Source organism: Chaetura pelagica, unplaced genomic scaffold (genome assembly GCF_000747805.2).
Source record: "Chaetura pelagica isolate M959 unplaced genomic scaffold, ChaPel_1.0 scaffold135, whole genome shotgun sequence".
Lineage (NCBI taxonomy): Eukaryota > Metazoa > Chordata > Aves > Apodiformes > Apodidae > Chaetura > Chaetura pelagica.
The window spans coordinates 5,369,525-5,387,707 of record NW_009953649.1 but is presented as its reverse complement, the minus strand read 5'-3'; the positions used below and the strand labels follow the sequence as shown (position 1 = coordinate 5,387,707).

At 37.1% G+C, this 18,183-nt stretch overlaps 1 protein-coding gene across 1 annotated transcript in view; it reads left to right on the top strand.

Moving 5' to 3' along the window:
- PARK2 (parkin RBR E3 ubiquitin protein ligase) overlaps positions 1–18,183 on the top strand; it is a 555,014-nt gene that overhangs the window by 428,490 nt on the left and 108,341 nt on the right. The window contains exon 8 of the mRNA XM_010000025.1: positions 7,249–7,310. Within this exon, the coding sequence (XP_009998327.1) occupies positions 7,249–7,310 (62 nt within the window). The remainder of the gene's footprint in view (positions 1–7,248; positions 7,311–18,183) is intronic.

Here is an 18,183-nt window from a genome sequence, read left to right as displayed (position 1 = left end):
TGATTTAATGGGAAAGTTTTGAGTCTGACGTGTGTTTTTATGATTAGTGGTGGTTGGAGTAATTTATCTTCCAGATAAAGTTGTGTACCCATGTGAATCCCCAGTATTTTAAGACCTGCAGACATAAGGCTTGGGACTTGATATTAAAAAATATTTATTATTTACATTATTTAAAATTATTTATTATTATTTTTATCATACTTCTTTTTTGAGAAATTAAATCTTTATTATACAAAGGAAGATATACACAGTGTAGGTCTACAAATTAAAGAAGCTTTAAGTTTGGTTACATTAGAAAATTATATAGGTAACGAGAAAAAAATCCTCAGTAATTTACTATTGACAAAAGTATTGCTCATGAAGGTTGTAAAACAATTGTGAAAATTGTTATGATGGTACTCTTCTGTGGGATCTGTGAGAAAACATTTATAGATCTTTCACAATGCACAAGCAAAACCAGTATTCAAAGACAAACTAACATTTTTATATCCTTTAAATTACAGGCTTGATATTCTTCATAATATCTTTTTCAATTTTCAGTAAAATATTTATGCATTCTAGACACTCTCCTTAGTTTTGTCTTTGTTCATGTTCACATAGCATTAAAAATGAGAAAAGGTCACCTGAAACATCAAAACATTTAATTAGCACAAGTGCAGTAATGTCACTTCATGCTTTGAAATCATTGTCAGTTCCCATAAGAGTGACTGTAATGCCACCAGCACAGGGTTGCTTTTCACTAGAAGAGACACAGACATCATAAAGGTGTGTTTTTTGCACCAGTATTCCAATTAGTTGAACAGGTTGGAAGAAACTGGGTGAATGACATGACAAACAAATGCTCACTAATTAAAGGATTTCAAACCTGTTAAGTTTTGTGTGAAAGTCTAGCCCGACTCCTTCTTTTTGCTTCCCCAATTACCATTCCTGTTCTTATCACACACTGTGCAGGGCTGTGCTTTTCTTGTCATTCCTGGTTGCTCAACAGAGTTGTCCGGGCTGGGTTCTGGGCTGAGTATTTGTACCTTGCTGCTGTGCCTGCAGCTAGAGGCTGGCTGTGGTCTGCGTGGATACCTGCTATAATAAGTGCAACAAGCACCTATGAGCTGCAAGCTTCCCTTGCCACCTTCCCTTGCTGTGCACGCACAGCAGGCTGGCGTATGCTTGCCTAAAAATATATACACATCTATAATTATTGCTATATTGCACATACTGCCATTAGAGTGCTGCATTTCTCAACTTTTGAATATGGAACATTTTTGATATCTGTACTCAAGTCAAATATGATTCTACATGGAGCAATCAGAAAAAAAAAAAAGAAATAAAACATACGCACATCCATCAATTTTCTGAGCATGAAGCAGTTACTCTCATGCATTCAAAATATTTTCCAGTTGCAAGCTCATTTTAGCAATTAGCACTGTGGAAAAATACCCTTTGAAGGACATGATAGATATTCTTACATGTTTGTGTTCAGAGCTCACAAAAGGGTATGTACTTTTTAGAATTAATAAGTGTTGATGCAGACATAATTTTTAAGTGAGAGAAATGGAAATTGCTCTGTGTTCATAACGTAAGTGCTCAGTTTGCAAGGAGCTAAATAGGATGGGAAAATACATGCACAGAGTTAAGCATGTGCAGAAATTATTGGGACTGCAGTTGTTGAGTGTAATTTAGCTCATCTAATCTAAAAAGTCTAAAAGTTAGTTGTGCAATTCTTACCCAGTTGGCTTAGATTCCTCAGTTAATGAAAATAAATGGATACCATTTTCTACTCTGAAGGTGTGCCTTTCCTTCTTTTGGCTAAAAAGGAAGCATGCAGTGAATGTGTTAGACTCACATAACTAATATTTATATATATAAATTTAGAGAATTTAGCAGTTGGGGAAAGTTGAAACTTATCAAACAAAGAAGGAAATGATGCTACAAACATGGTAGAAGGTAAGATACAGCATACAATCCTACAATGGAGGTATATATGATTGTTACTACAGTTACTGAAGACATTGCATGATTTTCTGGGATTCTCTGAGGCGAAAAATTAATCCTGGAGGTGAAAAATTGATATAATTAGGATCAATATTCACTTCAGTTTAGTGCAGTTTGGGCAACAAGGTTTATCTCTAGCACCTCTGACAAGGAGACAGAGCTGTGCCATTTTCCCCACGGATGCTGCAGGAAAGGTGCAGGGGCACAGTTAGTAATGCCTCACACTTTCGGGGGTGAGCAGATCCCAAAGCCCAGTGCCGGTGTGTTTTCTTGGAAGCTCATATATAGTCAAATTTGGGTGCCTAAAGGGCCAGTGGTTTCTTGGGGGCACTGGGGGCTCACCAGGGGGTTCTCTCAGGACAGGGCCCAGCAGCCAGGTCCCATCCCAGCCCCAGACAGGAGCAGCTCCGAGTACTAGGGACAGGGATGGGCTGAGCCCTGGCTTGGATGTGGGCTCATGGGTGGGCCTGGCTTGGGAGTTCCATGGCCAGGTAGGGCAGAGTTGTGAGGAGCTGGAGACCAGTATTGCTGTGACATGGCCAGGGCAGGGGCTGATGTTCCCAGGCTCTGCCATGAGGTCCTGGGTCATGGGGAGCCCTGGGAGGGCTGGGCAGGGACAGCCATGGGTGGTAGTCTCATCAGGGCCCTGGCACTGGCATTTGTTCTCAGTTGTCTGTATTCATTAAAGCAGTCGTTTTATGTTTTCATTTTGCCAGTTTATGCAATATTAAAGGGTTGATTTAATTTTTCCTTTGCCTTCTCACTGGAGAACATAAGTCACACAAAGTGATAATTTTAAGCAAAAGCAAAACCAGAAGCTAATTCTGTCTGAGAAAAAAATATGTGAAGACTTGGGTAATTATATTGGTAGTAGTCAGAATCATAGTTTAATTACAAGTGTAGCTGAAAATGTGTGTTCAGACCAGTTTAAATCAGGGGATTTATGATAGGAGACATTATTAAACTGTTCTTCCTAAATTTTGCTTGTTTCTCTTGGAGATACATACCCTTATATGCACAGATTTAAAATATCTTTACTTTTTTTTTTTTTTAAGAGAATACCAAATTGTAAATTGTAAATTTACAGTTGCAAATTTCTGTAACTTTGAATGTAGTCTTCATTCCTAAGCACAGTATTTGGAGTTAAATAATAAAGCAATATGAGAATCAAGCAATAACTAAAGTATTCAAATAAGTAATCTGGGGTATGATAGAACATTTAAAATCAAATAATATGCTTAAATTTAATTTCAGTAATCACTGCTTAAGTAGAAGCAAAGAAATTACTTCTGGTGAGTTTATGAAGCTGCTGGTGCTTTGAACTGGGTATCATCCCTTCATAATTTAATTTCCTGCTTAGACTTAGGCTCACTCTTAAGCCATTACATTAGTTTTATGGGTCTTATTGCTTTGAGGCCAATGGAGCTATGCCACAGGAAAAAGCAGTATGAAAATACTAAAGATTTGCATCATTTATTTAAAATTTCTTTCCTCTTGCTCTGCCTCCACAGTAGGCAAAAGCCTGTTACAGTCATTGTAGCCAAGAACATATGAATCATATAGATTTGAATGTCAGTTGAAAGAGGAAACTAATAAATGCTTTAGTTGTCGTTTTATCAGTCTGCAGATGTCCTCAATCCTGAGTTCTGGCTTCTGATTAAAGGCATTTATCCATGCTTTTGCATGATTTTAACACTCTTATGTGTAATTGCTATTGATTTATTTATCTAAATATTCCTACGGTTCAGCTTATGTCTCTGCAAACTTCATGTATGCCTGTGCTTTTTCAAGTAATAATTGGGAAAAGGGAGATTAAAAGTTTCAGTAATTGTTGGGGTTGTTGATTATAAATTTCTGTACTACACAGGGCATAAAAACTAATCCTCAAAGCATTCTACACAAAATAACAAAAATCTGTAAGTGCACATTATTTATTTCATGTAGCAAGAACAAGTTGCACAGCAGCGATTTTGAAAAGACTTTTTTTCTTTTAAACTTTAGTGAGCACAGTTTGCCAGTGACCCATTGGTGCTGTGCTTAACTTGTAATAGTTTTCAGGTTTCTGTGTGTGTTTGTAAGTGCAAGAATATGTTGATAGACATATGAGTGGTTTTGTAGGAAAGACAACAAACAGTTCTTAGTGCTCTTCAGCAGAATAGGTATTTTTTAATCTCTTTTTACTTATTGAACAGCTGTTTGTCTATAGCTTTTTTTCTCTAGTCACAATGCAGGAATTTTCCATCATCTAAGGCTCCTTTAAAATTCCCAGATATTTTATAAGAATGGGTCACACCATTGGAACTTATTTTGCAAAGATCTGCTTACAGAACAGCATAAATTAAAGTAGAAGTATGAAACATCAAAAACATCCAGAAATATATTCAAAAAGAAAAGAAGATGTTTCAGTCTTTCTTATTTTTTTTTTTTGTTTCTCATGTTTCTTCTTTATTTCCTTTTTTTTTTTTTTATTTAATTATTGTTTGACAACAGTAATTTCCATTGTTTCTTCAGATATTGCTTCTGTAATGTGGAGGTCGGAAAGCACTGCTTACAGACAGCAGATTCTCAATATGTGTCAGTATAATTCAATATTGCATTCATTTGACATTTCCGAACACATGGTTGCTGTCAAGCATCCTGCCAACAGTGACGTGGTTTTTAATCTCTTTCTCCTTCTCTTTTGTTAGTAACTTCAGGATCACTTGCATAATAAGCTTCCAAGATCCAGTGAAAGTCTGGACTATGAAAAGATTGTGGATTGGTCAAGTCTCTGAAAAATAGACTATACAAAATATTCTATTGTGAAGAGAATGGACAACTAGTAACACTTAAAATAAACCTATACATGTTTATATATATATATGTCCATATGTATTTTCATACTTTTAAACAATTTTTACAAATATTCTTGTCTTCAAAGTACTTATCATCTCAAACATGAAAGAAAGATGCATTTAAGCAGTTCATATAAGGGAGATGATGTAAATTATACATGAGGGCAGAATGGGGTGGATATCTGGGAGAAACAGGCATTCAGGAAATAATGATTTCAAGAAGAATGGAAAGAGAAATAGGCATAGGCAAGAAAAAGGAAACTTTCCCATCTTAAGGGATTTAGTGAATAATAAATTGGAAAGGAGAAGGTGGAAGAAAGAAATGATTGGTTGAAGAAGCAGCTGTAAAGACTGCAAAAAGCTGAGCAAGCAAAAGACAGTTTAGTTGATGTTACAAAGCTAACATCTGTCAAAGATCAACACACAGTATCACATGAAATCTGTATTTTCCTCTATGTTAGAAGTTCCTATAGCAGTGTACAATCAATGCAGATATTTTCAGGGAAAATTACATGGGGAAAAAAATAATAATTACATCAGGTCTGGAGGGTAAGAAAAGGGAACTGTGTTTTAGGCAGTGAGTTCTTATCCGAGATACACAGAAGTCAAAAACTCTGGACTACAAGCCAGGCCTCAGGTGAAGAAGTTAGTGAGACATTTAGAGTTGAAACATTCAGGGTTTGGATGAGCTGGAAGATAGAGATGTAAATCCTAGTGAAAGCTAACACAAAGATGCTGCATAGCAGTGATTCTGTGGTGGAAGCGGTAAGGACAACTTTAAGTATGTTTTGAGTAGATACAGAATAAACAGTGAGAGCCTAAGTGTGGTGGAAATTAAAAGAGAAAGGTGACACAGGGCCTATGGTCCTGGAATTTGTGGACAATAAAAACCTACTAAGAAAGAATAACTCAGAGCTAAACTTCACACATTCAAATATATTGGTATCCTTAGGTGTGAGGGGAGGGAATAGCTTGGTGGAAAGAAGCCTGTTAAGGATGTAATAGGTTTTATTAAATTGGAAGAAATAGTAATATATGGTAAGAGACAAGCTGTTAATAGCTAATTCTTATACTGTGCTTAAAACTTGGCCACCTTAAACCTTGGCTACCTTTAAAAGAGCTTGCTGTTGAAGTTGTGTTGCTGGTGATTTCTTCACCTGGACCTCCTTTGAATAGAGATAAAGCATTTACCAGCAAGAAGCTGTTTCAAATATTGTTAAAATCAGTTCCCTAATTATTTAAATTCATACCAGTAGAAGACCTGTACTAGTATAATTGTATTTTTTTCTTTTTCGGTTATGTTGCTTGCAAATATAAAAGCTTTTCCCTTTGTATCCCCAAGACAGCTATGGCAACAGAAGTTGTGAGTGTTGGCCATGCCTCATTAGCTTTGAGTGAAGCCAGAGTGCTGATGGAGATATTCTGACAACTGTCTCCAAATTAATTTTTGTTTTTTAATAGCAGACATTAACAGGGAGAGGTAACTACCTGTAGTTGCATTAGCAGAAAAGCGGGTTGTAGTTCCTTCCCTGTTCTGGGGAGAACCATGCTCTTAATTTCTTTAAAGGAGTTTTCTCAGTTCACAAGCAGATTCTACAATTTATGGTAAAAAGAATAAAGCCCAGATTGCTTTCACAGCCTGCACTTTGTCCCTTGCCAGAAATGAGTGTAGTAGTGAACAAAAGTAAGTAGGAGCCTTGGATTTCATCACCAAGAAGGTAATCACAGTCTGAACAGATCAGTGAAGTGCATGGCATTTAGCTAGACACATTATTTCTTACTGGCTGGTACAGATGTGAAGGTCCATAGCAACTGAATATTTATCTGATTACAAAATTCTGGAAAATTGCTCCCCTGCCTGTGTAGCTGGTTTGTGTATTATACCTGTGGGTGACATCTACATGTTTGTGAAATGTATTATATTTGTGACAGCCAAAAATAAAATGATCTGTGGGGCCTGCAGAGCCTATGAAATCCTTCAGGGACTCAGGGCAAGCTTGTATTATGTTTAGAAATGAGTCCAAACCTGGTCTGTGAATCAGAATTCAGCTTTGGCCAGCTCCAAGGTTTTGATGTGAGATCCTCTTTTAACAGGCTTTTTGTCTTACACTACGGGCCTGGCGTTATCTGGCAGACAGTGCTGCCCTTTTCTTCTTGCTTTTGTTTTTAGTCCTTTGGGGAGAGGGCTAAAATATTCGGAATATAACCTTTCTAAGTCTTTCTGGTAGCGTACTCAGAAATGTGGAAGGATTATCTGATGGATGTTTTTCAGCATTCTGGTGCTTGCAGAACCATGGCTAATCTTTCTAATCTTCTTTGTTTCAGGTAATCTGTGTATTCTATCCTCTCTGCATCTATGTATCTTATACTGAAACTACACTGACACTGAAGCTCTAAAATGCCTATTTTTGTTTCTTTCCAACAGCTGGCTGTCCAGACTCTTTGATTAAAGAGCTTCATCACTTCAGGATTCTGGGAGAAGAACAGGTGAGTTAGCATCTCAAAGGCAGCATCTTAATATCATGAAAGATAGACGCTAATGAGATAGTTTTGTCTCTCTCCTGGGAGGCAGAGTCTATCTCATGACCCCCAATGACCTGAAATGTGGGGAAAAAAAACACACAGGAGATATATGTGATTTTTTATTTCTTCATTCTATCCATTAGCCTTGACAGGTTATTAATTGGTACATCTGCTATCTGCCACAGCTTTCCGGCTTTTGACTACAGCAGTAAACAGTCTTTAAAACAGCAGATAGATAATCTGACTAAAGGATTGATACTTACAGCTACTGATGATATTATCTATCTCTTTTTGTGGCCTTTTTCTCTTCTAAAAATATGTTTCTCATTCATAATCATAGCTGTGGTTTGCACTCAGAAAGCTGTTTCTGTAGAGAGATCTTACAAATGCATGAGGTATGCTTTACAACATTCACAAGATGATCATAGTTATTATTTTGTCAATAATGAAAGTAATGTACAGATTTACTGAGCAAATGGCCTTAAATTTGAGGGACAAGTTGAATTTTCAAATGCTTAATGTTTCTGAAATTCAAGTTGTCTTTGTCTCTGAAGTATCTCCTAATGTACTGGTTATAAAGCCTAACTGCCTGACATAGACCTGCAGGTACTAGGGATGAAGGGCCTGAAAGCTCACCATTAGTGTGTTTTACATCAGAATATCTGCATCTTTTAATGGACCTGACACCAAGGGACTTGCAGAAAGTTGTATGAGGGTCATGGCAGGGGTAGGAGCAGGTCCTGAAATGTTAATTCAAAGTCTGGTTTCTTAACTTTTAGACCAGATTATATTGTCAAGAGCACCCTGTTGCTTCTTCTTTCCCCGTCACTCTCCTATAGGTATTTTTTCATTACAGTTAGAGCTGCTGGTACATTTTCTAGACTTCCAATTTTCCTCCATCAGCTCCCCACTTCAGCCAAATTCCTCAGGGACACAGCTTTGCCTTAGCAAGAAGGCAGCATGAAGGATAGTGTTGGATGGGTTTGTCTGACAGGAATGAAAAAAAAGGAGAGAAAACAGACTAGGCCAAAGGAGATACCAGAAGCATGAATCTGGTGAGACTGAGGATGTAAGAAGAGGAAATCAAAGAAATGATGACGCGGATTGATAGAGCCAACAGACTGATTAGAGCCAGCTTAAAAATGGAGACCAGCATGAAATGAAGCCTGGGGATACTGGAGAGATGGAGCTGATTGGTAAGGAGGGTAGGAATTGAATCCAGAATGGGAGAGAAAAGGGTCTGAGAAGGAGCCAGGACCGAGGACTCAAAGGGAATGACCAAAAACGGAAACTTTTCAAAGAGCCTGGTAATTAAAAGGAAGATCTCTAGTTAATGAGATGAAGGAGGAGGTGAAGTTAAACAGATTAGGAGGAATGGGACAAAAGGAGAGATTGAAGAAAAATCAGGAAACAGCTAAGCCTGAAAGAGACTGTGAATATAAGGGACAGGTCTGAATTAGGCAGACTTTGATAGCTCCACTAGCAGAGCTCTGAGAATGGAATTGCAGAACCCAGCCTTGCTAATATCCACTGACAGAGCAGTATAATTTAATTGAGAGACAATTTTTTTTTTCTGTTTGCTTTTTAGAAATGAAAGTGGTAAGCATAAAAAGAAAGGCTACAATATTGTGCTAATAAAGATTTCAGACATTAGAAAATGTCAGATTTCAGGTTGTTTATGTATTCTTAATACTTTCCTTGTTCTTCTCACTTAGCCTTACACCTCTGCACTAACAGAGTATTACAGAATCACAGAATGGTCATGGTTGGAAAGGACCTCTGAGATTACTGAGTCCAACCAAACCAAACCAAACCAAACCAAACAAACAAAAAAAACCCCAAAAAGCCACAAACAGCCAACCTACAATCTCAGTCACTAGAGCATGCCCTGAAGTGCCACATCTATACATTTCTTGAATACATCCAAGGATGGTGACTCAACCACCTCCCTGGACAGCCTGTTCCAGAGTCTGACCACTCTTTCAGTAAAGAAATTCTTCCTAATATCCAATCTGAACCTCCCCTGCTGCAACTTCAAACCACTTCCTCCAGTCCTGTCATTATTTACTTGAGAGAAGAGGCCAACACCCACCTCACTACCAATGCCTTTCAGGTAGTTGTAGAGGGCAATGAGATCTCCCCTCAGCCTCCTTTTCTCCAAACTGAACATCTCTATTTCCCTCAGCCACTCCTTGTATGACTTGTTCTCTAGACCCTTCACCAGCTTGGTAGCTCTCCTCTGGACACGCTCCAGCACCTCAATGTCCTTCTTAGAGTGAGGGGCCCAGAACTGCACACACAATACTCGAGGTGCAGCCTCACCAGTGCCAAGTACAGGGGTACGATCACTTCCCTACTCCTGCTAGAATATATCTAAATGAAGAAAGAGAGGAATTTCAGGCAAAGTCCTTATTCACATGGCTATCTAATTGTTTCTTATATTTATTTAGTTATATATTTGCACTTTAAAAAGATGTGAAGTGTGTCTTTTTCTGTTAACATGCATGCTAAATAGAAAAAAAAAATATATATATAACACTGTTTTATTCAGACTCTTCCAATTTCAGTATTATCAAGCAAGATACATTTTCTTTCACTCCAAGTAACAGTCGGAGAATAATATAGGCATGTTACTGCTTCATGTCCAATCTTGATTTATTTTTAAAATGCTTATATATTTAAGGCCAGATTATAAAAGCAGAATAGACTATTGTGATAATCTGTTCTGATCTCCTTTAGAATACACATTACATGAACTTCTTGGATTAATTCTTGTTTAAACTGGAGTATATTGCTAGAAAAACATCCAGTCTTTGTTTACAAATCACTTGCAGACATTACATCCTATTATACTTCTCAGTAGTGAAATACAAAAAATTTGCAATGCTCCCTGCATTGCCTATCTCCCATTATCCAATGTCCAGATCCTTTCCATTTCCAATTCTCTTTATCCTTTCACAAGGCAATAGGTGATCATAATAATTAAAAAATAACTTCAGCAAATGAATGCAACTCACAAAAAGCCACCATACCTCACAACAGGACTAAAAGCAAAGTCCTTATACTGCAAAAGGGAGTTTGTCAGTCTGTCAGCTACGTGTGTGTCAGAAAGAATGAAGGAACCTTTCAGTTTGAAGTCATCATTCTCACTAGAACTTATAGGTTCCAGTTAAGCCAGTGGCTGCCCTTCTACTGAATTCTATTTATTCATCTAAGAGGTACCTTAGTGCTCTGGGAGGTGGAGGGACACAGCTGAGATTCAGCTCACAATCCACCACACTGCTTCCCATTCAGAAATCTCATTCTGCAATTATGGGCAATAGTTTGTTCCTAAAAAAATAATGTTACTGTGACTGTGCTGAAAAGTAAGTTGTTTGCTTAAACCTGGTTTATCAACAGTTCAGATAACTCTGTAGCATGAACTTAGCCATGCATGTTACATGTTCATTACTTCCTCTTCTCAAAATGTTACAAGCTTTATCACTGATGTTCTATCTTCTTGGTTTTCTTCCAAGTCATTGATAAAAATTTTAGGTGGCACAATCCGAAGAATCAATAACTTCAGGACCTTTCTGGAAATACACCTCCTTAATAATGATTCCCTATTTACAATTTTATTTTAGTCATGCCAGATAGCTAGGTCTTCATTCTCTCAATATATAGCATGTTTATTTTGTATCACTCACTTAATGAAGATGCCATGTGGCAGCAAGACAAATGCCTTAGAGAAGTCTGCTTCATCAACTTTCTCACCTTTACCAACCAAATTTCAATACAGTTAAAATCAAGCAACTATTGCTAATACAAACCCCTGTTCTCTACCTTTTCTTCATCAAGTATCTGTTTCCTGTAAATACTAGCAATATATAATTGTTAATGTCGTTAAGAGAGGTTTTGAGCAGCTTGCGGGATCAAACTGCTCAAATACCTGTGCCTGACTGTCTATCTAAGTAAAATATTTATCTCAGAGTAAGCACTGAAGGAAAACTAATACTGAGAAAAAAAGACTTTGTGTTTAATTTGATTTATGAAGAGTTGCTGTTTTATCTAATATTTCCTAGAAGAATTCTATAATAATTAAAACAGTTGTCCAAATAGCCAGACTTCTCGGTGATCTCCTGGACATGTAAATCTCTCATGTCTTCTGTTCCCTCTGGAATGTACATTATGGGAATTTCAGTCTAGCTGGAAAGTTTAGCTTTTAAGGTTTAGTTGGTGCCAACTACATAGTTTTTAAAATGAGAATTGTTTTTAGGCTTTATGGAAAGAGGTCATAAATCTGTGTGGTACAACCTTCCCTGGTGCATGATATCCATTATGGATACCCAACGTACCTTATAAGAACAGCTTCCAAAATAAATGTCTGAATGTGCAACACAAATACATTTAGCAATGGATTGTTACCCCACTTGAAACTTGACCCTTTCAGAAGGTGCCAGAAATTCTGACCAAGAGAAGTTTGCAAAACCACCTTTGCTACTGTTTGTTTTAGATCTCCTTGTCACAGACTCTCCCACTGCACACAAGTATGTACAAGGCAAAAAGAGTCTCCTGGACATGCAGCTCCAGAAAGGGTAAAACCTGAAGCTTTCTAACTGTCCTTAGCTCTGCTGAGCATTTTCTTGCAGTTCGGTATCACTATTCATAATCCACCCTTTTCCCCTAAAATAACAGATGCAGTTCAACATGCTAACGGCTTCACTTCATAGGTGCTTGATATACATTTAGGATTGGGATGAAAGATTTATTGACTGGGGAGCTATTGAAAAATAGCATGATATAAAAAAGTTACTCTTCTGCAGTTGCCATTTGCCCTGTCAGGGTGTCTGTCCCTGGATGTAAATGCAAATAGTTCTACAAGTGGAGAAAGTACAAACTACTTACAGAAATATGCTAAAGATGCAGTAAATATGGGCAAATATGGTGGAAGGCAGGTAACTCAACAAGCCAGTGCCAGAGATAGCAGAGAGAACCCTTTAATTCAGACCCAAACACAACAGTATAGCAACATAGCAAGATACCTTGCAGTAAACTGTTATGGAGTCATCCTAATGGCTCTCTGAGAAATTTGCCTTTTCTCCCCAAAGAGATTTAAAAAAATCTTGCTTCATTTTTTAAATATAAACTTGTCATTCATTAATAGAAGAGCAGCTACATCTGAAGGCTGGAAGGGAAAACAAATAATGCAAGAGCAGTCTGCTGCTATACCTGAGTGCCCCCAACAGGTTACAGCACAGATGAAGCAGATGACACACCAGTGACAGGAAAAGAAGCTACTAAGTATGTATAGCTGCGCTTCTCAGCTGTATCATCTGCTCTGACAACTTTGCAGAATGTATTGGCCAGTTTCTTGATGTTTTGACAGGAGAATGACCAATTTTAACAGATTCCTCCTATCAGCTGCTGCTGCAACTCATATCGCTGCTCACTTTTTCTTTAGAAATGTTGTGCACATTTATATCCCTGGAATCAGAGCAAGCGTGAAGGGGGGCACTCTTTTTTTTCACATTTTCTTGCCAGTTGGGGGAAACTTGTGCAAAGGAATACCCTGTCTTGAAAGTCCTCAGAGGCACATCCCCATGCTGTTCAAAAGTGCTGTGGGCTTCTGCTAGGTTTTGGTGTGAGCTGCAACTTTAGGAGTTATGGAAATCTAGTATTAAAAAAAACACAGTGTGGAAATCATTCACAACTAGAAATCATTTCACATCAGTTGAGGTTTTGAAGGAATTTGTATATAATACATGTATGGGGCAAGGACAAAGTCCTTTTGACTAGATACATTTTTAAAGTATTTGGTACAGAGCTGTAATGTAAAGTCAGTCATAATCAAATTGACATATATATTTGCCCATTCAGGCAAAAGTAATGCCATGTGACAATTCAAATTAATAATCCAAGTTTAGTGCCGGAAACTGTCAAATATGATCAACAAAGTGCTTCTGAAGCATTTGTGGGTCAAGATTTTTTGATAACTACACTTGGAAAAAATAGAAGGTACCCCTCGATAGTTTACATACAGTTTAAAAAATGAATAGTTTTGTACTTCATAAATTATCCAGTTCATCTTTACTAAACCAAAGCTATTTTATTTTTTTTTCATATTCTGAAATCTGTACCTTTATGAGTGTACTTCCTTACAGCTCTGTGCTTCTCCACCCAGTCCTCTGGCTTCAGCTGCTACTCAGTGTGAGTGGTATCTACTTGCCTCTCTCAGTTTCTTCCACTTTTCTGTCTAACATCTCATTTGACTCACCTTTTGGATTTGTCATCACCATCCCATTGCTCCTGCTCTAAAATTGAGCTATGGCATTTAACTCCTCATCCTCTTTACACTGCCTTTTCTATAGCTGGAACTACACAACAAAATTCATAGTCTTGCAATTCATATGACCACTGATGTGTCTCATTTCTACAATGCTGTATCTGCTTTGAATGCCTCCTAACCACTTTCTTCCCTGACTTCAGTAGTAATTGGAATCTCTGTGAGTTCAGTTTTGTCTCTGCTAGATTATCAGATTTATCCTCTTTGAGTTCTTGTCGTAGGCAGGGCATCTCTATTTTTTTAGTCCTTTTTTAACTCACTGTCTGTGTACTAGACAAGTAAAAGTAATTTATTTTTGGTTGAACAGCTGAAATAAAATATAGTGAGAAAGAAGGAGGAAAATACTTGTGACCAAAACTAATTTAAAGGCTGTTTTTTCCCTATCAAAGCTGAAAAATATGTAATTTTGTGAAGGACCCAAATTTCCATTTGTTTAATATGTCTGTAACAACAATGCTTGTAGCAATTTGAGTGCTTCTAAACATAGATAGAATAATTGTCTTCCACCCAGCTTTCATTACATTCAGAGAGAGGATTTAAACCCCAGTGTTCAGGGTTTCAGGTGACTGTAGAAGGACTTCTTCCATCCGTTGGATGACTTTGATCTGCTTTCTTGCAATGTGTATATATTCACTCTCGTGACCTGAGATGGAGAATTCCTGGGAGGCAGTAATTACTTTAGTGAATCTCAGTTGCACAATTTGCAACAGCATCAACTGAAAGGAATTCTTTGCATCTATTAGTCTTGGCAGTTGCCACTTGTAGGAGAGAAAGAAATGTGGATTCGAGCTGCACGTGTTGGAAAGAACTGAATATTAATCTCCAGCAGTCTATTCAGATGGATCTCACAAATACCTGCTGGAAGATCACCAACTTCCAGTATACTGTAGATACTGTGCCAAGCCATCTACTGTGCTTAGTTTGCTTCTTCATTACATCATGTTGCCTCTTATATATTCAAGTTTGATTTCTGCTACAACCTGCTCCAGTGTCTTCTTTACTCAGTATTCTTTGTTTTCTATTTTCATGCTCATCACTGTGTGCTTTCTTTTACATAATTCTGCAAACTGCAGTCTTTCTGTTTTTTCTCCCTCTCTACTGTGGTTTCATTTCTTCTATAAATTGTGTTGCATTAGTACACTATTTTTTTTATCTAAGCATTTTCTTAAAACTGCCTTACCCAGTTTTTCATGACTCTCCAAAGTCTTGCAAATTTTATCCCTCCAGAAAGTGGGTCTCTTTCTGGTCTCCTTTGTGGTACTCCTGTGGAACTAAAAGGAGTTGATTCTCTGAACTTGCACTTCCCATCAGTGGCTAGCAGAGGATCCCAGTAACTCAGGAAGAATAAAGTAAGGGTGCTCCATGGAGAGCCATGTCAGTCCATCTCTTTTTAATCTTTATTTTAGATTACAGTTTTGTAAGTATTTTTACTAGTCCAGTGTGTACTAAGGGGTTTGTGCTTTAACTTGCCCAATTACATTATGGAACTACTTTTTTTTTTCCTTTTTTTTTTTTTTTTCCCCCCCATGTGTATAATACATATAAATAAAGTGCTTAGTCTACATTATACGCTAATAGCCTCCACAATCTAATTTTGAAACACACAGATGGTTATTTGATTTATAGGAGCAGTAAAAGCAATCAACGACTCCAGAAAGTAGATTTTCTTTCCTCTGAGACTGTTACATGCAGTTAAAAGAAACAAGTAATCAAATTACCTTTCAGAGATTAGAAATTTTGGCTTTACATCTACTGTTAAACTTTTGCCCAAAGTTCCCAGTGAGGCTACTACTGAGCAGATGCTTTTAGGTGTGAGGAAAAAAGGGAGAATAAAGAAAACTGTGCCCAAAGTGTAAAACTAAAATTAAAAAAGCACAAGTCACATGTGCTCTGACAGGGGACATTGCAATAGATTATCTTTTAAGGTCCCTTCCAATCCAAACCGTTCTATGATTCTATTATATTAAAGCACAACTTGCAAATTGAATAAGATGACAAGGAATACCTGTTGTCACACAGTGTATTTTGCAAGAGTTTTGTGCATCCAGATGCATTTTAGTTTTGCTTTAGTGTCTGAATCTTAATATAACTGAAAAGACTGCAATTCATAGTTGAACCTGTTTTATTCCTTTGTCAGCCCAATTATTTCAGTTATATTACTCTTGATTTACAACGTCAAATGATTGAATTTCCACTAGTTGAATACCTGGTACCATTCTAAGACTCAAGGGGAACCATCCCACTGTGGAAAGTGGGAAGGAGGGAATAAATAGTTGCAATTATCCAGCCTCCTTGTATATGTCGTACTATAATTTATAATAACTTATGAAAATCATTTCTACAGGTCTTTACAAGCAAAGATTGCATGAAAGAACTTCATGGTATGGTTGAAATGCCATAAGTACAGCCTGGAATTTTTTGCAATGAAACTTTTATTCCATGAAACGTACAGATTTGGGCTGACTGGGACAATTCACAACCTGAGGGGGATGTTCACAACAGAATGCAGTTTTCAGAGAAAAAACAGAATGTTTTATGACTACCTTGTTCATATAACTTTAGCAGTCTTAGCTCTAGTGCTTTGAGGTAAATAATATTTTAAAAGCCTTTTTTTTTTTTCTGAAAAAGCATTGAAATATATGGTTCTATGGTGAATCTGGCAGCTATTTACCCTACTTGTATTTCTGAGGACCTTATTGCAGTAACATATAAATGCCTGACATGCTTTTCTCAAAAGCGCATTTCTAGCAGCAGTAGATGGGTGGTGATTTCTGTGTAATTTTATGTCCCCCATTACCATATTATTTGATGTCCTCATGATTATTAATGCATTTTGCCTTTTAACATTACAGTGAAATCAGCAAGTACCATTCTCCCTCCTTACAAATAGGGAACTGATGAGAAGCACAGATTAGGTGACTTACATGAAAACCACAGGAAGGCTTTGCTGCTGCCAAGAATTGAGATCAGCTACATGTATGCCAGTTCTGTCAAGTTCCCCAGATATTAAACTTTGTAAGAGGTTTTTTCCAAAAAAGATTGGTGATGTTTTTCCTCCACGTAGCATGCAGAACTGATTTACACATAAGTGCACTGCTAAATAGCAGTTACATTGATAACAACTGAGTAATAGATATTGTTAAACTTTATAAATATACAGAAGAGATAGTTTCATCTTTTAATGACAGCTCTTTATGTGTTAGATATGTAGCCTGAGTTGGTTTTCTTAGATGCAGCTGTAGCACTTCCATATCCTACCTGTCTTAGACATGACATATAAGTTAGGATAAATTCTCTCCTTGGGATCTTGTCTCTTCTCTATTCAATACATTTGGAGCCCTTATGAGTTGTTTAGGTTAGATATTTAATTTTTGAAGAGCTAAAATTTTGTGAGGTAGTTCATAGTCTTAAGATATTGAGGTACCTAATCCTTGGTTTCAGAAAGCTTAGGCCAGGTGACTTAGGTTCAAAATTATTGAAACTACCTATTGTGGTAGTTAGTTAATTTCATGTGTCCATATCTAGCAAATTCTTTTGTCTGTAAAGAGAGGCCAGGGCTCTCTAGGGTTCAGTTGTTCTTGTTCTGATGTACAAATCCAAAAGGGAAAAGAGGAATTGCAGCCTGTCTCCTGTTAGTTATAAAAGGAGTCTGAACAACCAGTGCAACTGTAGACATCATCACTGCAAAAATCTAAACTAAATTAAATTAATCCTACTTTAAATCTCCAGATAAGATTAAGAGGCAAAGTAAACTAGTGATAGTTTTCTGCTAAATATCTCCTCCAGACGTGATCAAAAATATATCACAGGCTCCAAAGGCATTTAAGGGTTTTTGAAAACTTGTCTTCCATTAAGCATGATGATTGCATCAGTCCTGTGTGATATGTATGGCTGTGGTATATGGGAGAAAATGCCTATAACAGATATAATCTGTCACCATATGCAAATAGTAAATTAATAATTAATGAATATGTGTTTTGGTTCTTTGCAAGCTTTTTCATAGTGCTCCCTTAATGTAAAGTGAGTCGTTTTGGTTCAGGCCACTAAATAAAGGATATAAATCCATGTATGTTAGGTATCACTGTGTTATGGTAGCAAACACATATATGTTCTGCTACTAGATGTTTTACTTGTTTACTGGCTATAAAGTTGGCTAGTGTACAGGCATAAAGAAAATAAACTGGAAAATGACATCTTATAAATGTATCTGGACTTTAAATGTAGAAAACAGACTGGTAATTAGATGTCAAGATGTGCAAACATATTTAGTAGGATCTATTCTGTCTTCAGATTGATCATTTTTCAGCTTTGATAGTGTGAAAATGACTAATGAGAGTGCTATACTGATTTGTCATTAGTCCTGTGGCTGAGCCTATATAAAACATAACATTTTCTGTACAGAATATGGTTACTTTATCCACTTTGCCAGAAGGTAGGCTGGACATTCTCTTTCTGCAACTTTCTATAACAAGACAGATTGATTCCCATTTTACTAATCTTCTACTTTTGTGCATT